Source organism: Ascaphus truei, chromosome 1 (genome assembly GCF_040206685.1).
Source record: "Ascaphus truei isolate aAscTru1 chromosome 1, aAscTru1.hap1, whole genome shotgun sequence".
Lineage (NCBI taxonomy): Eukaryota > Metazoa > Chordata > Amphibia > Anura > Ascaphidae > Ascaphus > Ascaphus truei.
Genome location: NC_134483.1, coordinates 455,336,541 through 455,360,310, shown reverse-complemented (window position 1 = coordinate 455,360,310; position 23,770 = coordinate 455,336,541). Strand labels below are relative to the sequence as shown.

Genomic DNA, 23,770 nt, shown 5'->3' with positions numbered 1-23,770 from the left:
TTGCAAAAAAAAACAACTTGCAACTTGAATGCTATTTGCTGTACCTTTTAGTCAAATAATACATTGCAGGAGTTGTATTTTCTGTCACAAGTGTTTGTTTATTTATTTAGAATAGCATATGAATTGTTATTTGCAAATCTGCATACATTGATCTATCATTGCAAGCGAATTACCAATTAGCTTCTCAAATGCATACCTTTTCTTCTTGCTTCTGTCCATGTCTTCCATGTCTCACTGTGAAAGAACTCACCTGGAAAGAGAAAGTATGCCTTATGTGAAATAATTGGAAAAGACATTCACTATTCCAAACATGTTTTTTAAAAGAATTATACAAGTACATGTAATTACACCTCACATTTTAAAAATTCATCAATAAAGAAAACAAAAATTAAATGTAGCACTCCTTAGAAATCATACAAAACAAATCTAAATGTTTGTAAGTACTTTCAACAGGAGAACACGCTGTGTGTATATGTTTGTGTACATACATAGTATAGTTTAAAGTTTAAATACAATATTTAACAACTAAAATTAAATATCGGTTTCCTATCCAAAAATAGATCATTGCAGATGTACACGATACAGCTATTATCGGTGAAGAAATAGATTGTAAAAATCACTTACTGGCAAAGCAAAATGCACTCCAATAAGCCAAGTTATGAGAAATATTTTGTTCATGATTTCCACACCTGCAATTAAAAGTCAGTACGAGATAATGACACTAGGTTACACAACAAAACCTGTATAATAATCCATATGTGGTAATAGACTAGGTATTCGGATTATCTAATTAACTATACAGGTCACAGAAGAAACCCCTACAATATAAAAGTAATTGAAGTAAGAATAAAGGTACTGTATGTATTTAAAAAAAAAAAAAAAAAAATTTTAGGGGCATCTATCCCGACTGCAGGGGTGATGGTCAATGAATAGATTATAGGTACACATGGAATGATTGGCTAGAAATGGAACGGCAGAATCCGCTTATTCTGAAGGGTACAACAGTAAAAGACTGGTGATCCCACGAGGAGAAGGAGGAATGGAGCACAGCCGTGCAATGGAAAAAGGCAAATCGGGGCTACAGTATGGTGTTTAATGAAAAAATCTTTTAATGGTCAGCAGACAACATGGTGCAGAAGAATTAAAAGCCACTCTTACGCGTTTCACGCTGTAGACAGTGCCTCGTCAGAGAGTATACTATTACACTACTTACTGTAATGCCTGTATGCCCGCAGACCTGGCCAGTCCCCAGTACTGAGGTAGGTAAGGGTATACCACGCACCCAAAGCAGTGAGGGCGTGCCCGGAGTGTGGTAAATTGCGTTGCCGGGACTGGTGAGTAAGTGTTAACATTAAACTTGCTGAGTCCGGGGTGCCAGAGGTCGGAGGGTTAATGTCCAAGAGCCAGAGTTCAGGGGCAGGAGAGAGCAAATATTTTAAAATCTATTTCAGAGACAATTGCTGCTTTAACCACCACTATATAAGAACAAAGATAATGCTATAGATCATTCTGCCTTATTGCTTGCATATCATAAATCGATAACGTCTCTGTATGCCGAGTGAGAATTTGTAGATGTTTTATTAGTGAGATCTTTAGAGCTAAAATAGTGTTTATATAGCCAGTACTGTTTCTCTGGCTACCAGTCTGCCCTCCTGGCAGCAAGCCCTGGTAAGAGCAGGCTGCCAGTAGTAATCCTGGGTTTTCCCCACTCCTTGTAGTGTTCTTAAGTGACAGTAGGAGGCGGTGTCTCTGGGCCCCAGCATACCCAATCAAGGGTCAGACCTAGTGCCCTCCTCCTGACTGTACTTAAGGGGATTGCCGCCCAAACTCTGTAGGTGTTCCTCTCCCCACTGAGAGAGGCAGGTCACACAGCAGAGTGCCTGAGATTGGGGCCTTCTCTGTTCCCCTTGGGGGAGAGTGAGTGTGCACCTATACCCTGGCTCCTGATAGAGGGGTTGGGAAGAGCTAGGACAGCTGCGGTGCCCTTGGCCGTAGTGGTTGTACAGGGACCATCTTCAAGCTGGTTAACTGATCCAGAGGGACTGTATTGGGCAGACTACTGCCGTTCTGTGAGTGCTGACCCAATAAAGACCGTTCCTGTTTGCATATACCTCCTGCCTGGTGTGTGATCTTACTGGGAGGAGAGGGAGTAATTCTACCGTAGGAGATCGCCTCCATTCATCTTGGAGCCTGCGGCAGATGGAGGCGCTGCACTGCTAAAGAACCACGTGGGTAATGTACCCCAGAAACCTGAACCTGTGTCCCCACTACCATCAGCGGACAGCTCAGCCCTCCTGTTACCAGCAGGTATCATGCACCACATACGTAGTAATGGTCAAATCTCCCACAGGTGGGGGAAACACCGTTACATTTACAAGCATTTGAAAAGGAAATATGTTTCTATTGATTGTATAAATAATGAGTGATCTAATACACTCTCACTGTACATGTTATACATTTAAAAAAATCAACTATTCCTATAATATTCACCACTGTTCATTGCTTGTTTTACAATGCCTTTTCACAATCCAATAATGATGATCATTTCACCTATGAGTCATACTGAAATTGGGATAAATATTGATATATTTATGAAAATGTTCTGACACAGAGTCCAGAGCCCATATTGTTGAGTGCCACCAATATTATGCATTATTTAAATCATCAACATGTTTGTTATGTAATGACAATCTTTTTCACTGCAAGCATTGTATACACATTTCTCTCAAAGTTCTTTCCACATTGCTGCTATACCAAGCTTGAATTACAGCCTCATATTCTACTTAAAAACACAGTTATCCACAATTAGCATTGCAACCTTTACAGTTTAGTCAGTGAAGGTTTTCTTTTCACATCATGTGTGAAGCTATGCATGTGAAAGCTCCAATCAAAGGGATGTTAGAGATAAATAAGCGAGACCTCTTCATATTCCATAGAATTCATTGATATAAAATATATTTCTATTTCTGGCCCTTTATCTGATATTCTGTGAAGCCACTACCCTGTGCTGGAGAAGATCTTCATCTCATTAATTTGAGTGTATTGGAGGTAAATCAATTCCCAGCACAAGAAAGTAGCTTCACAGCATCTGGATTCTGGAATTGGGGGTCCGTGAGAGATTCAGTAGAAAGGGATGACAAGGATAAGCATTTTTTTAAGCTATACAGTAAGTTTAATAGTTGAAAGTAGTCATCACTAGATCTGTTATTTACTTTGTGCAATTTATATTTATATAACTATGTATGGATGATTTTTTTTTCTCCCATTGGTCTTTTTATTGACTTTTCTACACTTATTATATTTTTTTTGTTTCAAATGGTTTTATTAGGCAGTAATACAACAATAATTCGTCATACACACTGTACAGCCTAATACAAGAACATTTTTGCATTTTGGGGAAAAAAGATTGACAACCTTGATTGTCGTACAGGGGGGCCTTCAGAGAGAGAAGACAAGAGAGGAGAGGACATGGAGGGGGGAAGAAGGGGGGGAGGAGGGGAGGGTAGCAACTGGGGGACAGGGGTGAGGGAGCCGAGTTCCTGGTTTTATCAGTTGTTAGGCTTAGCCTCGGAGTGTCATGATACTCCTTGTCTGGGTGTACGATTTCCCTTTCTAGTATATGTGGGATGCCTTCATCTTATAAAAAGTAACCAGGGCTCCCATATTCTGTAAAATGTAAATAGGTTTTGCTTAAGGAGAGCCGTCAATTTCTCCATAAGCATCACCTCGTTGATCCTCTTTTTAATAGTTCTTTTGGAGGGAGTGGTTAGTTTCTTCCAGGAGGCCGCTATCTCACATCTAGCCACTGTAAGAATAAAGGAGATTCATTTCCTAACTGGATGGTCAATTTCGTTCATTGGCCTGGCAAGTAGGAAGGTCAGTGGATCAATAGGTAACTCCAGGCCGGTGACCTCTTTTATCAAATTTTGGACCTTGGTCCAGTATTTCACAATTTCTGGACATGTCCACCAGATATGGGCCATGTCCCCTCTATATCCACAGCCTCTCCAGCAAAGATCAGATGCCAGGGGGTAAATTGATTTAATCGCACAGGAGTAAGGTACCAGTGATATAAGATTTTATATATGTTCTCCTTTGTTGTGGTGCATATGGAAGTTCCTGAGGCTGCTTCCCAGATTTCGTCCCAATTCTCTCTCTCTATAGTAATATTCATGTCTGCTGCCCACTTGAGCATGTAGTCATGGTTTGGAGGGTCCACTGATTTCTCTAATTCAGCGTAGATTTCTGAAATTAGACCCTTTTGATGGGTGTTAACTTTACATAAGTGCTCAAACTTGGTGAGAGAAGGGAATTCTGGATTTGGGCATGTTTTTTGGATGAAATGTCGGATTTGAAGATATTTAAATGTGTCTAATTCTCTAATATCGTATTTAGCCCATAGGTCTTGGTAGCTCAGGAGCTTCCCAAAGCTTAAGAGATCCGCAATTGCCCCGATTCCCCTCATCTTTAATTGACCGAACAGCTTGGATCCACATCCCGGGGAAAATTTTGGATTGTTGAATATAGGCGTAAGTTGTGAGCTAGATGAAGATAGCCCAAATCTAGTCTTACATTTTGACCAGACCTCCCAAGTGTGTGACAAGGTGAAGAGAAAGTGCGCAACTATTAAATTCTAACACACACGTGATGTGATTAATTAGTGATAAAAAATAAGTAAAATACGTGACCTATTTTCATCAATTCTAAATGGAGCGTCTGCAGCTGTGGTACCAGGGATGGCTCAGAGCACCCCCTAGAACGTTAGACAAATAGACAAAAAAACAACAAAACAACACAGCGCACAACGCTCATAGTGCATTAAATATATTAATTCAAAAATTCAATAAGGTAAGTAATGTGCGTACATCAAGTTAAATACAAGTGAGCATGTTAGGGATATGTTACCCATACACCAACAGATGTCATCAGTGGAAACCGGTTTGGATTTCACCAGCAGGAACCCTCTGTGGTGCCAGGTTCTGTAGCATCAATTGGGGGGAGTCTTTATGAGATGACTAGTGTCCCGTGTTTTCAGTTCTCAAAGAAGCAGCCCTGTCTCTGGGACATGCACGGCAGCTTCAATCCTCCTCCAAACCTCCGTTGCGGCAGGCACTTCCGGGTTGTGACGTCATCCGTCTATAGCAGCGCTGCTCGCGTGACTGTCCTCCGGTAGCCAGATAGAGAGTGCCAACGGGGTGGGTAACGGGTCTCGGGATACTTTCTTATTCCAACGCGTTTCGAAACCGAAGAGGTTTCTTCATCAGGGAATGTAGAATGGTGCAATAGCTAACTTTAACATACCCCGCGCTGATAGTCCATTGGTCCGTCACACGGACTTGTTAGCGAATGGGGAAGCAGCAGGGGAGAATCCATATTGAAAGAAAAAAACCTATCAACAACAACTTTATTTAACATAACCAAAAATGACATACAATATAAAAAAGCAGCGATTCTAAAACAAAGAAGAAAGATAGTATTACTGCAACATATTAAAAAACAACAATTACTAATCTTCTCATGTTAATGGAATAAAATATTGAACTAAACCTATGAATTTTCAAAGAAGAAGCACGACCTAAAAACAAATCCTGAACCAGAGGCACAACCTCTAATCAATATCAACTATAGCAGCTTTCATAATTATAGATCAATAAATATAGACCTATATACCTATCACTTCATATTACTCACATATTTTGACTACTATAAAAATATATATGTATATAAATTATAGACTTTAAATTAAAATGTTTATTAAAATGTAATAGCAAAATATATAAAAATGACCAATAATTATTAAAATCAATAAAGAGACCAAATATCGATATCCTCGTTTAAACCCCCTGGATGTAGTGTATTTAATTTATGTATCCAGAAGGTTTCCTGAATTGACAATTCCTTAACCCTGTCCCCTCCTCTCCTATTTCTATGTACATGTTTAATACCTTTGAATAAAAGTGAGGAAGGGTCTTTATTGTGATGCAGAGCATAGTGTTTAGATAAACTATGTTGCATATATCCAATTCTTATATTCCGCAAGTGCTCTTGGATCCTTATTTTTAAAAGACGTTTAGTGCGTCCCACATATTGCAATGCGCATGGGCATTCAATAACATATACGATGTAGTCTGAATTACACAATATAATAGTGTACATGATAGTGTATTTTTTAAATTCTTTGCTCTCCTGTAGATGAATTTGGGATATTTTGAAATATGGGCACTTAGTATCGGATCATTGGCAAGAATAGCCCAATGTTTTTTCACAATCTGTTCTATTTGAGTTGTCCTTGAGTTAAAACTGGTAATAAATGCCACACTACATTTATCCTCATCGATAAAAAATACACTATCACCCAGTGATATTAAAATAAAAGAAAACTTGACTGGGGAAAAAAGGTGGCTAAACACCAAACCTGTAGGGAACTTTAAGTGTGGGAAATGCTCGGTGTGTAAGCACATGCATTCTGCTAAGAAATCAATTAAATGCAACTCCACAGGGGAGGAGTATGAGATTACTGATTTTATATTGTGTAATTCAGACTACATCGTATATGTTATTGAATGCCCATGCGCATTGCAATATGTGGGACGCACTAAACGTCTTTTAAAAATAAGGATCCAAGAGCACTTGCGGAATATAAGAATTGGATATATGCAACATAGTTTATCTAAACACTATGCTCTGCATCACAATAAAGACCCTTCCTCACTTTTATTCAAAGGTATTAAACATGTACATAGAAATAGGAGAGGAGGGGACAGGGTTAAGGAATTGTCAATTCAGGAAACCTTCTGGATACATAAATTAAATACACTACATCCAGGGGGTTTAAACGAGGATATCGATATTTGGTCTCTTTATTGATTTTAATAATTATTGGTCATTTTTATATATTTTGCTATTACATTTTAATAAACATTTTAATTTAAAGTCTATAATTTATATACATATATATTTTTATAGTAGTCGAAATATGTGAGTAATATGAAGTGATAGGTATATAGGTCTATATTTATTGATCTATAATTATGAAAGCTGCTATAGTTGATATTGATTAGAGGTTGTGCCTCTGGTTCAGGATTTGTTTTTAGGTCGTGCTTCTTCTTTGAAAATTCATAGGTTTAGTTCAATATTTTATTCCATTAACATGAGCAGATTAGTAATTGTTGTTTTTTAATATGTTGCAGTAATACTATCTTTCTTCTTTGTTTTAGAATCGCTGCTTTTTTATATTGTATGTCATTTTTGGTTATGTTAAATAAAGTTGTTGTTGATAGGTTTTTTTCTTTCAATATGGATTCTCCCCTGCTGCTTCCCCATTCGCTAACAAGTCCGTGTGACGGACCAATGGACTATCAGCGCGGGGTATGTTAAAGTTAGCTATTGCACCATTCTACATTCCCTGATGAAGAAACCTCTTCGGTTTCGAAACGCGTTGGAATAAGAAAGTATCCCGAGACCCGTTACCCACCCCGTTGGCACTCTCTATCTGGCTACCGGAGGACAGTCACGCGAGCAGCGCTGCTATAGACGGATGACGTCACAACCCGGAAGTGCCTGCCGCAACGGAGGTTTGGAGGAGGATTGAAGCTGCCGTGCATGTCCCAGAGACAGGGCTGCTTCTTTGAGAACTGAAAACACGGGACACTAGTCATCTCATAAAGACTCCCCCCAATTGATGCTACAGAACCTGGCACCACAGAGGGTTCCTGCTGGTGAAATCCAAACCGGTTTCCACTGATGACATCTGTTGGTGTATGGGTAACATATCCCTAACATGCTCACTTGTATTTAACTTGATGTACGCACATTACTTACCTTATTGAATTTTTGAATTAATATATTTAATGCACTATGAGCGTTGTGCGCTGTGTTTTTTTGTCTATTTCTCCCAAGTGTGTATTGCCGCCTTTAATTTTAGATTATGTGATTGCCTATCTCCTCTGTCTAAACTCCAGAGGCAAGCTAGTAGAGAAGGCATTCTGGCGTAATATGACTCTATTTTGATCCAGCAGCACTGGGGTGGGTCTGTGTTCCACATTACTGCTTGTTTTAATTGGGCAGCAAGGTAATATTTATATATATCTGGGACACCCATGCCCCCCCGCCCCCCTTGTTCTTGGTGCCAACAGGACCGATCTTGCGACTCTGGGTCTCTTGCCCTGCCAAATGAAATTAAACAGCCTCTTTTGAATGTTTGAATGTTTTTCAGATCAGTGCCAGGGACATGGACCGGAAGTGTTTGAAAAAAATATAATAATCCGGGGAGTATATTCATCTTAATTGATGTCATTCTTCCGATCCATGAAATCTGGTAACCTTCCCACTGATCCAGATCTTTTTTGATTTTTTTCCCAGAGAGCTGGATAGTTATCATGATATAAAGCCCGTTATTGCCTTGATACATTTACTCCCAAATATTTAATGCATGAAGAGCACCATCTATAGCTAAAATTCAATTTGAGTAGTTTCACTTCTAGGTCTGGGAGGCTAAGATTTAGGGCTTCAGATTTTTCTATACTTATTATATTAAACAACAGGATAAAACAATACAAAAATACAGACATACTGTACCATACAAAAACATATGCATTAAAGCTAAGCATTAAACATTAAAAGTTATACACTTTTACACCAATACTAAATCGAATACAAATAAAATATTTCCTCAATTCAATTTTCTTAACTCTGAACTAGTCTAAGGCACAGACAATATCCTCAGGCCCTGGTAATATCTCCAGAAATGTGGAGGATTTTTTTAATGACCATTATTTTCTAACAATAATTATGCACACTTTTATTTTTACTATGTAATAATTATACATATTATATTATTGAAACATTATGAAAAAATCCATGACTGAAACAACGGTGAACATCTTAGAAATGTATATTTAAGTCATAAAAAAAACATTTTCAAAAGTTGTATCTTCCGTTATGGACTGTTCTTGTCTATGGTTTTAACGATCATTTCAATAGAAGAAAAAATTGTAATATTGCCAAAAGATAATCAATAGACAAAAGAATAGCAATATTACCTTAATTAGCTTGTCGGAGTCCAAAGAATAATAAGGTTGAAGTGGAACGTAAAGGTAAAACCACAATGTTGCTTTTCCTCTGGACCAGTCAGAAAATCATAAAATTGATAGTACTAACAAGGATAGGGGACACTCAGGCGCATAGAAATGAATTAGAATTATGTGGTGTATTGATAGTAACCCAAGAATTTTTTTCTAAATCCCTCTCCCTTTTATTCTTGCTTCTTTGGCTGGAAGTTAATTGAAGCCCAGCGACGTTGACATTTTGCTGACCTGTCAGACGCCAATTGTTTGCAATGCAGAAACAGTGTAATGGCTCTGTTGCAGGAACTTTTCTTTTGCAAAGTTATTGCACATACTTATAATTAGTAAAACATTCAATTGTTTCATTTTGGGACATGCAAGTTTGAGTAATTGTGAAAGATTCACTAAGTGCCGATGGGGAGTATGTCACCGCCAATCCGGCATTACCTGCCATTGAAGTTAATTAAGTAATAATCCCCGAAGAACAGGGCATTACTGGTTAATAATGCCCTGGCTGGAAGAGTTGAAGGCCCGAGGCGAAGCCGAGGGACTTTAACCCAGCCAGGGCATTATTGGCTAGTAATGCCCTGTTCTGACGGGATTATTACTGTTATAGGTGTAACGGGTATTCCCCCACCCAATCGCATATATGGCGTATGTATAGGGAATCTAATGTTACCTGGTGTGGTGCTTTACCTGTTAGACTCACAGGAGGGCTGAGCTTCCGCCATGGGGAACCTGGGGCAAGTATAATATGAGTAACCCTGTACTCGGTGCAGCGCCTCCACCTGCGATGGCTCCCACCAGAGGGGGAGTGGTTCCTCGCAGGACAATATATATCACTCAACACACAGTATGGATAACAACTAATGCCTTTACTAGTGTGACCGTACTCATGCATCACAATCAACAAATCAACAGGTGTCCCTCCCTAGAGGAGACACTAACTAATCTGTCTCGCAGGACGCTACCTCCACCCGCACTTCCACCGGATGATCCCACCCAGTGTCCAGTACCCCCAAACAGTATCACCCCACCCTCAAGTGAGATAGATATGTGTGACTGCGCAGCCACTATGTCCCGTGTGAATGTGATATGACTCGTTGGTGCACTTGTTGATTGTTACCTGCCGGGCATTCCGGTGCCCGGGCCTGCCACGGAACTTCACAAAGGATCCTGATGTCGGCTGAACACAGGAACTGCCGTCCGGGGTGATCCCACCCGGATGACTGCTGCAGCAACCATGAAGTCCTGAGCCCAAACCTCTAGATGAACGCGCCGCGTCCGCTGGGTCCCTAACTGGTTCTGAATAGTAAGGGGCATGGTCCCTAACCTGGGGCCTGTCCCTGACACAACTCACTCTACTGGGTGGCTCAGGGCTATCTCGGGTCTCGGGGGCTGCTGGCCTAGTGCAGGGAGTCACTGACTCCTGCACCCTACCTCCTTCCCCTGGCTGCTCCTGGCGCTGACTGACTAACGTGCTCCAAGCCCGCAAAATGTATCTAATCTCCTCTGCAGGGAGATGCTGTAACCCTATTGGCTCCCTGGTGTCACATGGGGTGCTGCTGAGGCTCATGGGACTTGTAGTCCCTTCAAAGAGCCTTCCCTGGTAGGCTAGCGTTCGCGCCTTATCACTGCGCATGCGCGAACTTCCCGTCCGGTCCCCGCGCCGAAATCCCCACTGCGCATACGCGCGCAATTCACTATGGCGGTGCCCTGCACCGGGACCCGCCGGAGCCCTAGCGATGCTCCCGCGGCCCTAACAACCAGCCGCTCACGTCCCCAGCAACCTCCGCTCCGGTTCCCGTCTGCCCCTCACCCTGGCAATCGCCGACGGGTCCACCATTGGGCTCGGCGGCACCCGCGATCGCCAGCCAGGTGAGGAAGGACAATGGGCAGAGGGAGACCTGGCTACATCCTCCCCCTAGTGAAAACCCCAACGTCCTCGCGTGGGACACAACTCAACCATGTACACAAACGTTATATAATCAAAATGCAGTACATAGAATATACAACTTATCACATGGTCTTTATATGACTTGGTACACCACATAACACCCACAGTAATACCCGAGGCCAGCTGAGTGATTGCTGTTTGCCGAGACCAAGCGTGGGGTGCCCCTTACTGATCATGTGGGGGTACCTCACTTTGACTTCTGTGAGCCTCCGCCAGGATAATCTCTTGGAGAGCATGCTCGGGGGTAACAGTCACAGGGTCCTTACTACTTCCTCCCCCTGGTGGAAGGAGTAGTACAATGTCTCTTGGCCAGACCCTTACCCGGCCATCTGCGGCATGGATTCGGTAGGCCAGGAGGCCTTGACCTTTTCCGCGGTCCACCACATGGTGAATGGAGCGCTCCTTTTTGGGCTTAAAGGAGGCAATTTTCACTGAATCACTCGCAACACAGTCCTTGGCCCTAGGAACTTGGGAGGCTCCCACTGGGAAGCGAGCAAGAAGCAATGTCTCTTTACTCAAAGTCTCTGTTTCATCCTGCAGGGGGTAAAGGGTTGATTCCTTACCACTGCGGTGACTCATGGTGGCCAACAGGTCCTCGGGGATGCTGTCAGTTCCCACCTCGGCTATCTTGAGACCTGTCCCCGGCACTGCTGGGGCAGTCCTCTCACTGTCTCGAAACTCAGAGCGTTGGATCCCAGTCCTGGGTTGGAGCGCACGGGCTCACACTCAGGTCAGCAGCCTTTTCCACGGCCGCCTCCATCGGAGCCTGTGGGGAGTAAGGAGGTTCCTCACCACTCCGCTGTCTTGCGATGGGTTCCGGTTCATCTGGAACACTGTCAGGTACCATCTGTGCTTCACGGGACATCACGATGGGGCTGACTTTTCTCTCCACCTGGACGATAGTGTCACGCTTGTGCGAGCCCACAGACAAGTCCTGACCCCGGCACTGAGGTGGGAAGGACAGTGCCACACACCCACAGTAGCGAAGGCGGGCCCAGTAGGTGGTTTGTAGCGTTGCTGGGTCTGGGTATGAAGAAAAAGGGTTAATCCAATACTCACCAGGTTCCAAGGGTAGGAGAGGTACACGTAGTCGTTATCGGTAAGCCAGGGGTCACGAGCCAGAGAGAATCCAAATCCAAAGCCAGGTCGGTACACGGGAGGTAACTGTAGAAAACAAAGCAAGACAGAGCTGGACAAGCCAGGCACACACAAGGCTACACAAAGTCAATGTTCAGCAAGGTATGCCAGGAAGAGGCAGTCTTATATAGGAGACAGGAACCAGTAGGGGAGGGAGCGGAGGCGGGGCCTCCGCAGATGCCAAGATAGGCTGCAGGAGACAAGGCTCATAGCAAAGCTTGACACGTAGCTGGGGCTCGTTGCACGCCGTCATGCACGTGCACCGCGCACAGCGGAGGTGCGGCGCGTCCCGAGGGGGCGGAGCTATGCTCAGTGACCATGCATAGAAAGAGCGGGTGCTCGCACGCTCTGTAACAGGAATGGTGATGCGCACATCAGCGGGGGACGAATCTTCGGCAGCTGCCGCTGTAGTACTATAGATAGGCGAGGAGGGAACGTGCCGCAAGGGACGCACTCCCCAATTCCTCACAGATAGGCAGTATGTACTGGTCCACTCGCACCACTGGACAGCTATCTTCTAAGGGGGACACCTCCGCCAGGACGCAATGCCGAGTGGAGCCAATCGCCCTGGTGGCCAGACTTAAGAAGCTACCGTGCTCCGCGGCCACCTGGAAGCTCACACCCAACACCCCTGGGGCAGTCAACTCACCCTTGTCATCGTTAGGTACTGCTCCCCAGCCTAGGACCGATGGTACCATTGTAGTAGGCCGGACTGGCCGTTGTAGGGCACACGGGCCCATACCAGGATCCGCAGCAGATGGGATAAATGTCTCTTTATCTCCAACTTCACTTGTGTGGTCCGTCGGCGGGCGCATCACCACAGCTGTTTGTGGGTCGCTGGAATCACTAAGAGATGATGGGGGTAGAAACACCTTACCCTGTGATTCCGGAATCTGCGGTTCTGAGTGTGGAACCAAGTCTAGAACCGGAGTACACGGACCCCCTGGAACATCCGTTATAGCACACTGACTCGGGGTGACCACAGCATCGCAGCTGTCCCTTGTGGTCAACGTAGCTTGAAACGTTGGTGGTTCTAGAGCTGAGTCTAGAACCGTGGTTATAGCACGTGGAGCCTCCGAATCTTCTGTGGTTGAGGTAGAGGGGTTAACAGCATCGATTACCCCAGTAGAGAGGTCATTCACAACTTTCTCTGCTGGTTCTGGCTCTGGAACCGAATCTAGCACCGAGTCTAGAACCATGACTAGAGTGTTCAAGCTCTCTGAAATTTCTGTGAGAGGGGTGGATTGGTTACCTGTATTGCCCCGTCCACTTTTGAAGTCGACCGCTTCCTTCTTGGCAGGTTCCGTAGGCCGCTGCCACACGGGCCTCAGGAACTGTGCTCCGTAGTGAGCACAATCTGGTCCCCAGGTCAGCTGGCCAACTGGGCAGTTACACTTGAGATCGTAGCATTGTACACACGTCTCCCCGCTCACGGTTGTCATATGGCATCTTAGTGGTAGCTGAGAGAGATCTGAACGCATGACAACAGACATATCTACACTTTGCTGTAAGCACGGACACAAGAGAAAGGGTACAGTCATTCCTTGTAACTGCCAGCACACATACAGCTGGGGGTGTGGTTTTCTGCATCTTTTACCTTTCTTATGGGGAACAGAAGTTGCTGATTGCTGCTCAATGTGCTCACTCCCCCTGGTGGAATTTAAAGGAGGGGTGGCACACTCTTTCAAAAATGGTTTCTGGCTCTTTGCATATATAAGGGAGTAGCCTTCAGGTGGGGCCTCTGGGGCCTTCAACCTCCGAGGGGCCTTTTCCTGGCATATTTCCTGATCTACCGCCCATAATATGGTACACCAGTACAAGGTGGGGTCATAATTTTCTCCTATCGCTCGCACTTTGCCTAAGCCTAGAAGTTTCCCTAGGAATTCCTGAAGTACACTCCCCTCCTCAGGCCTGGGTACATTCCCTACTGCTACCACATGACTAGGCCGCTCCTGCAGCCTGACGGCCCAGTCATGAACCTCCTGGCTTGTGGGGAGTAACATATTGCTGCTGTCCCCGCAGGGTTGGGGCTCTGGTGTTTGCACCAGACCAGGACAGATTTTTGCGGCACATTTCGGTTCAGGTTGAAGACAAGCAACACGTGCGCTCTCCTGCTTTGGCGGGAGATGCCATTTTACCAGGTCTGCGTAGACTAAGGGGTACCCCTCAGACAGGGCCCCTGGCATAAACAGTGTGGATGGTGCTTCTGACAGGCATATATCTTCAGTGTGGGTTGCCACAAAAAGTATCGTTTTCCATGTGGACGTGGGATCGTGTTCTTCAGCTAAGACACAGGCGTGCGGTCACCCAGGAATTTTACGCATATAATACCTGACCCTGACCGCGGGTATAGTTGCGGGAAGGCCTCCTACCGCCACCACCTGGCCGGGTTCAATATATTGCCTCAAGGCCCAGGCAAGGACCTTGTGTCCGGACTTTACAACCATGATGGACAAGTTGACAAAAAAATAGAATAGGGCACCCCAGGTCTGCTCTCAGCAGCGCCTCCAAATTTAACGGGAATTTCCCCACCCAATCGCATACTGCACCGACACACTTTATTCGAGCAAATACCCAGTATGTACCTGGCAGATACCTGGAATGCGCCGCTCCTCACCTCTGACAAGCCCCGTTGCGTTTGCCTTCCCAGCCTGGGTTCATGCCTGGCTGATGGGCGGCTGATCTGTTAAATGATAATGATTAGGATTTAATAGGCTGCAATGCTTCGCGTGTCTACCAGATGGCATAAATTCATGAATTGTAATGCAGTATATATATATATACTGTGCAGTATTGCAGCCAGCGGGAATAAAATGCTTCAATCCCTGCCTGGAAAATACCTCAATGCACTCGGGCAGAAAACAGTCACAAACCTCAATACACCCGGGTATACCCGAATTCGTGGGACTAGCCAAGCTCGAATAAAGTGTGTCGCCAGTGTATATGGCGTATGTATAGGGAATCTAATGTTACCTGGTGTGGTGCTTTACCTGTTAGACTCACAGGAGGGCTGAGCTTCCGCCATGGGGAACCTGGGGCAAGTATAATATGAGTAACCCTGTACTCTGTGCAGCGCCTCCACCTGCGATGGCTCCTACCAGAGGGGGAGTGGTTCCTCGCAGGACAATATATATCACTCAACACACAGTATGGATAACAACTAATGCCTTTACTAGTGTGACCGTACTCATGCATCACAATGGCTCAGGGGCTTACAACACTTTGGCCAAAATGTTAAACTAAAAGACCATTTTATTTAATAGATATCTATACACATATATTTAGGCACTGTACCGTGTATAAGTTTCACTGGATGTGCATTGAGCTCTGTCTGTGTTTTATGTTCTGTCTCTGGTTTTATATATATTGCCATGCTCAGTAGCACTCCTCTGTGACACTTATATGCTTATATATATGTTGTGGTTATTTTGGGGGTTCAATATGAGCTTGCAGGTGTCCTGTATGTTTTACATCATACACCATGACCCACAATGCAGGAAACCTACAACAGTAACCAGCCAAAGTCCCACATGCTGCTGTAGCCTTGTGGATATCACCCTTGACCATATTGGTCACTTAACAGCTATGAGTCTGCGACCAAGGCCATCACTTTGGCCCTGCCCACTGACAGGCAAGCTGGCAACCCAACCTTTTAAAACCTTTTTTCCTCCACAATATTACAAAGATACGCCCTTTCCTCTGTTGCTCGACTGCTAAAACTCTGACTCAGGCCCTTATTCTCTCACACCTCGATTACTGTAACCTCCTGCTGTCCGGCCTTCCTGCCTCTCACCTGTCTCCCCTGCAATCTATCCTAAACGCTGCTGCCAGAATCACTCTACTCTTTCCTAAATCTGTCTCAGCGTCCCCCCTGCTGAAATCCCTCTCCTGGCTTCCTATCAAATCCTGTATCACACACTCCATTCTCCTCCTCACTTTTAAAGCTTTACATTCTTCTGCCCCTCCTTACATCTCAGCACTAATTTCTCGCTATGCACCATCCCGACTCTTGCGTTTTGCTCAAGGATGTCTTTGCTCTACCCCTTTTGTGTCTAAAGTACTCTCCCATATTAAACCTTTCTCACTTACTGCTCCACACATCTGAACGGCCCGTCCCCTCTATTTTCGACTAGCACCCTCTCTATCCACCTTTAAGACCCATCTTACAACACACCTCCTTAATGAAGCATATGAGTAGCTCCGTGGCTAATACTTTATATCTCATACATCGACCTTGACCCCTTGCAGACGCACTTACCAGAACGCCATCCTACTGTCCCTGTACGTTCTTCCTACCAACCAATTAGATTTTAAACTCTACGGGGCAGAGACTCCTTTTCCTAAATATTACTTTTATGTCTGAAGCACTTCTTCCCATTACTGTATGTGTTATTTGTATTATTTGTTATTTATTATGTCACGTGTATTACTGCTGTGAAGCGCTATTTAGCTCAATGACGCTATATAAATATATACATACAAATAAAAGTTCAAATCCATACTCTTATTCTCTTGAATCTCTATTTTAAAATATTTTTTTCCTTCTTACCTTTAAAAAACAAAAAATGAAAATCAAGCAAATATTGAACATTGAAAGCAAACAGGTCTGGAGGGCGGGGTATCCTCTGTTGCAGAACAAGAGGTACGCGAGTTCCTTCAGCGAGATCACCCCTTTTACAGCCCCACTATCCTTCTATCCCCTCGGCTATCCCACACTTCCTACCTATTGACCAATTTACTACCAAGCTCCCTATGAACTCCCAGGCTCACACACACAGGGAAGGTGTCCCGTCCATCCCTGCCATGCTGCTCCCTCCCAAAAAGGTCCTATCAGAGGAGAGACAGGACTTCCGAGTAAACACTACTTAAAAAAAAAATAATAATAAACTTCAGCCTTATCATGTTTTGAGAACCAGCAATCGTACATTGTAAAATCTTTCACACATACTTGAAAGTAACCAATAAAGGGAGACTACGTGTCATTTAAGGCCACATTTATAAGCAGCGTTAAGCCATATAGCTCTTTATGCTCCATTCATTTCAAATGTTGACTTCATCTTTTAGGGTATCACACTTGACATCTCGGAGAAAGATCTGTGATTAACGAATATTTGTTCCCATGACTTTATACCAAACTTGTTTGTAACAATTAGCCAGATGGTTATAATGTGTGGTTTATGCAGATGTACGCACATCCTATTCAGTTACATCTTATCAAAAGAAAACACCCCACACGTAGTTACAACCACAAGCATTTGCTCTATATTTTTTATTTCTGCATTATATATGCAACTGCAAATTACATATCTTGCTAACCACATTTAAGTAACTACTCGTCATATAACAAATAAAGCTTTATTAAAGTATGATTTTGCAACATAATATTGGGGAAGATTTATAATACAACAATGAATGATTATAGCTCAATCCATTTAAGGAGAATTCCCAGATTTTTTCTATTATTTATTTTGTAACTCTTACCTCAACTGAAGTTGCCCGGACCTCATCAGTACTCCTCCAATGTCTGGGGACCCCTGGTTCAAGAGCGGAAAGCCTGTTCATGATAGGGGTCCAGTCGGAATATCAATATGGCAATGTTGGAATATCAATACAGTATGGCCGCCAGGCTCAGGATTCAACCGGCAATGGAAAAGATGGAAAAGCCATGACTGTCTCTGCTTTATATCTGTGACCAGACGGCCACAAAAAAAAATACAAATATCCCTGGAACCTGGTGGGAAGGGGTGTTCACGTAACCTTCCCCCTCCCCCCCCCCCCGGGTTCAGGTAGGATTACAAAAAAGAGGCTATCAGGGAATGCCTCTCAAATAATGGACAATTCACTTTCTTAAAAACATCTACTTGTTACACTGGTAAATTCAAATGAGTACTTTTTCTACAGATACACAAGTTAAAGATGTGGTTCAGTCTACAATGTTGTTATTTTTATTATAGCATAGGTGGGAAGCAGGTGGTCTCCAGAGCAGAACTGTGTTCAAAAATGAGGATTGTCACATGCAGTAAACTGATACGGTACACTGCCGAGAGATTATCTACTGTATGTATATTATGTACTGAACAAAATAAAAAAATTTAAGTTGAAAAAAAAAAAATACTTCTGAAGTACGTACTTACTTCTGCCCCTGGTAGCATCCCCTGCTGGGGAAACAAAATGGAATTAAAATCTCCCACAGCATGTGGGCCAATAGAAAGCCGCAACGTCATCCGCCGGTTTCCTATTGTCCCACGTGCCGCAGGAGATTTAAGAACCAGAAAGTACCGGTAGCACCTACAGTAGTAAGTATCTCAGGAAGTAGGGGGACACTGGAACTGGAATTGATGCTGTTCAGGTCCAGAGACTCCCTGCTTCCCACCTATGCTGAAAAAAAGTCATTTACTTGGAATGCTCTTTTCCGGTTCTTGAAACAAACATTTCCCCGTAATGTAGAATGTGTGCACAAGTTATAGAAAGATAGTAAAATAAAAAAGATTGTTTGACCAACTCTGCCTGCTAATAAAATGAAACTATACAAGGTCTATATAGCTTTCTCTTGGAATCTCATATTTATTATTTATTTATCAAATGTTTTACCAGGAAGTAATACCTCTCATTTTCAAGTATGTCCTGGGCACAGAGTTATGATAACAAATGCATGGATACAAAAACATGGTTACATTAAGTGAACAGAGCTATACATTACATATAAAGACATTGCATGAACAGTTTAACATATTTTATATTTTAGGCGTATGAAACAATTACAGCCCAGATTAAGATGTGAGACAGCTTTAGTCTTGAAAGATCTTAGACTGGTGGTAGCTTTGATCACTTATTTAGTTTGGAGTTGCCTGGCTATTTTTTCCCTTCTCTGGATACCAGAAGCAGGATTTCCCTGGCTGTGCTCTATCTACATCTCCTACAACTCTGAACCTACACCTGGATGGACTGCACGCCACAGACGATGGGAGTGTCCCTTGGAGTGTACAGGTAAAGAGCCGCAGTGACTTATGATATATCCTGTACAAAACGGACATTATTATACATATATCCATATTCTGGTTGGGTGCTTATTGAAGTGTCAATTGATGTGGGTGTCACGTGGACTCCACTAGACACATCCCCTCTAGCTCAATTATATTTTTATACTGTGGACACTCCATCTTCATCTGGATACTCATTTATATATTCTCTACAGACGGAACCGGGTCTGATTGTTGAGCACTACACTCACTCTAGGATGGTATTAGAGCTGGTTCTGATCTGAAGTTCCGTCATTGGTAGCTTTAGAAATTTAGCCTTGGTCCCAAACACCACTGTTACAGTCTTGTCAGTGTTTAAAAATAGTTTGTTTTGGGAAATTCAAATTGCAAGTCTCAAAAAATCAGATTGAACGTGTTTTTTGCATATTTAAGTTTTACTTTTATTTTTATCCTTCTCATCAGGTCTCAAGCGGGACTGTCTGGTCTCATTAAGCAAAACAGGGTCATACTCAGAGGCTCACTATGGTATCATTACTAATTCTGCTTTGTTTTTCACATTAAGTGACTACAGGAGCCTTCACTACATCAGCATTGAGCTGCTGCTATGACCACCAGGAGCGCAACTTCCACGCTTTCCTGGATTACTGTCTATCAGCATTGACAGCTTTAACTATGGGCAGGGAGATCGGGACCTCGCACATGCGCAGAGACACTCCCCACGAGCAGTGGAGTAGGACAGATGACGCATGAGCAGCGTGCAAGCGCTACGTGGACAGCAGTAAGCCTGTACTCTGAGAGGCTCTGTTTGATGACGTCACCTGCACTACATGGCGGAACGGCAGCCCGATCCACTATATATACCTGTGTATACAACTACTTCAGTCCCCAGCACACCACAGAGCACGAGGAGCAGAGGACAGAGGGTTTGGTTACCTTTTTATTGACTATTTTGGATTCCTTGTGCTTGTATGCGAGCTCCTCCTAGCCCATATTAAATGACTGTTAGCATTTTTTTGTGGTGTTTGGCTTGACTTTAGACTGGGGACGGAAGGCTTAGGGAAGTACCTTTTGGACCAGGGGGAATGGGCCTGATGAAGAGGTAGTCCCTCGAAACGTCGCCCCCCTAGCACACCTTATTTTCTCCTTATTGTGTTTTTTCCTTATGTTTCATGTGTTTTTTCCCTTCTCCTTCTTTCCCCCCCTTCCCTCACTTTGAGACATTTTTTTCTTTTCCATTGTGACACTTCGTTGTTTTTGCATTTACAATTGCTTTAATTCCGGTTTGTTTATAGTGTTATTAAAATTCATTTATCTTTATGACATTTGCATTCAGTAGATCATTAAGCCAATAGACAGTGAGTGCTGGTACTTCCATAGGTAGGTTAGTGCTCAGAGGGGAATAAGGGTCCCCTTTTGTTCCGTGCACCCTGCAACCCCATTAATTATTCTAGTCTGAGTGCTGTCTATCTCCACCCCCCCCCCCCCCTTAGATTGAAGTATGTGTTCAAGGTCAGAGAGGCGAGGGCTCTGTGCATATAGGATTGTGTCATTCGCATACATGTGTATTGCAGCTCCCCTACAAGCTGTAGGAAGATCATTGATGAAGAGTAAGAGTAGGGGCCCCAGAACAGAGCCTTGCTCTGATCAACAGTGATCAACAGTATCAAAAGCCTTTGCAAAATCTAGGTATATTGCACCAGTGAGTTGTCCCCGATCCATTCCACACTGGATCTCATTGCAAAACTTTTAGGAGGGTAATTACTGTGGAGTGTTTAGGGTGAAAGCCAGATTGGAATTGGCTAGGGAAATTTGTCTTGGTATAGTAATCGCTTAATTGGGATTGAACACATTTTCCCATGATTTTGGATAGAATTGGGAGAAGTGAGATTGACCTGTAGTTTGAGACAGTGTTTTTGTCCCCACTTTTGAAGATTGGGACAACTCTGGCAGTTTTCCAGGTCTTAAGGATATGGCCTGCAGGCAGAATAGTTGACTGTGGAAGCAATTGGTTTGGCAATGGCTGGGGCACCAAGTCTTAGGAACTTAGATTGCAGTAAGTCAGGTCCACATTGGCTGCTTAGTTTTAGTTTGAGGTGCGCTTGTGTAATCTCCTCTTCGAATACTGGGACAAATTGAAAATTGTGAGCAGTGTTGGGAGAGGGTGGGGATATAGGGGTACTCTCACAATGAGGTTCATGTTTGTGGTTTGGGTTGTGTTTCTCTAATAAATTAGTAGCACATCCCACAAAGTAATCATTGAATGCATTTGCAATAACAGTGGGGTTTGTCAGAGTAATATCCTCCTTAATGATATTACATGGTTGTTGATGGCTAGAAGGCTGGAATATATTGTTGATAACTTTCCAGAATTTAGCTGGGTTTGATGTATTATAGTGGAGATTGTCAGAGTAATATTGTGCTTTTGCGTGTCATGTTTGCCTTGTGCACATATTCCGCAAGCATCTGTAGTGATTGAGATCCTTGGTAGTGCCAGTTACTTTGTAGCTTTTCCACAAGACATCCCTGAAATGGTAGAGAGCTATAAGGTCAGTTGCAACTCACGGAAGGTGTGCCCCCCCGTACCCTTATTCTGCATAGTGGAGCATGGGTATCACAGAATTTTAAGAACTCGGATTGGAAATAGTCGAGCGAAGAATCAGGGTCGGGAATTAAGTTGATTCTGTACCAAGGGCAGTTGGTAAGGTCAGCCAGAAACTGTTGTGGGTTAAAGTTTCTAAATGTTCTAGTGAGGAGAACTTTATGGCTTGATTGGGGTGGTTTAATTTTCCTTACACAGTACACTATTGCATGGTCACTGAAAATGTCAGGAAGGATGCTAGTGAATTGGATTCTGCTTGGATTTGAGGAGAGAATCCAGTCTAGCAAGGAATGGTTGTGTGATTTCAGGTTTGTCTGTGTGGGTTGGGAAATGAGTTGCGTTAGGTTAAGTGACTTGAGTTGTGTCAGGATTTTGTATTTTTTAGGGTCGAGCCAATTGTAGTTGAAATCCCCAAGAACTAGCAGCTTACTTTTCTCATTCAGAGATAAAATGGAGCCAAGAAACTGGGTGATATCAGTCGGACTATAGAAGCTTTAGGGGGGTGGTAGATGTTTCTACGGTGTTCAAGAAATCGTATGCTCAGTGTCCTGGTAGTTTGCCTGATGCACCGAAGGCCACATACAGTATGCACGACACCATGTACACTACATAGGTAGACAGGCAATTAATATTGCCAATAATTGTATGTGTTGTTCCATTAGCATTAGATGTCACCTTATTTGTTCTTGTTAGATGTATGTGTAACACCTAAATGCCCGCAGACCTGGCCAGTCCCCAATACTGAGGTGGGTAAGGGTATAACACGCACCCACAGCAGTGAGGGCGTGCCCGGAGTGTGGTATGATGCGTTGCCGGGCCTGGTGAGAAAGGGTTAACTTGATACTTGCTGAGTCCGGGGTGCCAGAAGTCCGAGGGTAGACATCCAAGAGCCGTAGGTCAGGGGCAGGAGAGAGCAGCGTAGTAAGGTCCAAAGCCGAGTCCAGGGAGTAGCAAGGTACACGAAGTCAACGAGAGCCAAGAACAAATCCAAGGGTATCCAACGGGGGCAGGACAGGAACTAGAGCTGTAATACAGAAGAGAGCCAGGCATAGACGACCGAACAACTGAAGCCACAGAAGAACTATGCAGAGCGAGGAAGGAGAGGGCAGACTGGGGTTATATATGCAGGAGGACCAATGAGAGCAAGAGGTGGAGCGGAGGCCTGTCTGAGCAAGCCCAGGGATAGGTTCAGGTGCCCAGGGTGGGATTCAGCCAGGTGAGTGGTGGAGACAGCCTGTAGCTGATGGGAGGCGGAGCCAGCGGTGCGGGAGGACAGCAAAGAGGATCGGGTGCGCGCGCGCCTTGTAAGGTTCCCGTGCGCGTGCCCCGGCCGCGTGTGGGAGGATGCGGCGTGCGCCGCGGAGGAGCGGCATGGCGTCCGACCGAAGGACGTAAGGAGCCGACGGGTAGGCGGTCTGGGACGAGCGGCCGCACTGGGAGCCTGGGTGACGGGGACCCACTGAGAGGCGCGTGTCCCCCCGATCCCTTACAGTATGCAAGTAGTGCATCGATCCCACCCACAGGAGAAGTTTCCCTCGGTTGTTGACCTACCGTGTTTGTTGTCCCTATTTTCAGATTTTACTTTGCTCGCGTCAATATGGTTTTAATGTTTCTTGCCTTCCTATAGACTATTGGGGTCTGTAAGGGTAACTGGTACCCAATAATTGGGTCACCCAGCATGATGCTCCAATGCCTATTCAGCACACTTCTAATCTGATGGGCAAACTGATTTCTATTGAGTCACAAACTTTGGAGTCTCATAGATAATTTTAACCCTTTCTCCTATATTTGTTGCTTCCAGAGTTAAACTAAATTTATTTTTAGATTTCTCTACTAGATGTTTGCGCTGCATTCGCTTTGCCTGATCAAAGGCTTCATTGATGATTTTGTCTTAATAGCCCTTGGCTTGGAATCTTTCTATCAATAATTGGCCCTGATCTAGAAAATCGGAATCCAAGGAACAATTTCATCTAATTCTAAAGAATTGACTCTTGGGCACATTATCTAGCCATTTCTTATAGTGATTACTACT

General features: G+C 43.9%; 1 protein-coding gene across 4 annotated transcripts in view; it reads right to left on the bottom strand.

Moving 5' to 3' along the window:
- LOC142462929 (uncharacterized) overlaps positions 1-23,770 on the bottom strand; it is a 43,096-nt gene that overhangs the window by 15,052 nt on the left and 4,274 nt on the right. Inside the window, exons 1-3 of one of the 4 annotated variants that reach the window (XM_075565154.1) lie at positions 9,042-9,198; positions 625-689; positions 197-250 (exon numbers count right to left, since the gene is read on the bottom strand). In XM_075565154.1, the coding sequence (XP_075421269.1) occupies positions 197-250; positions 625-678 (108 nt within the window). In that variant the 5' untranslated portion in view covers positions 679-689; positions 9,042-9,198. Of the gene's footprint in view, positions 1-196; positions 251-624; positions 690-9,041; positions 9,199-23,770 lie in introns of those variants that run through there. The other 3 variants (XM_075565148.1, XM_075565161.1, XM_075565166.1) reach the window with 3 other exon arrangements.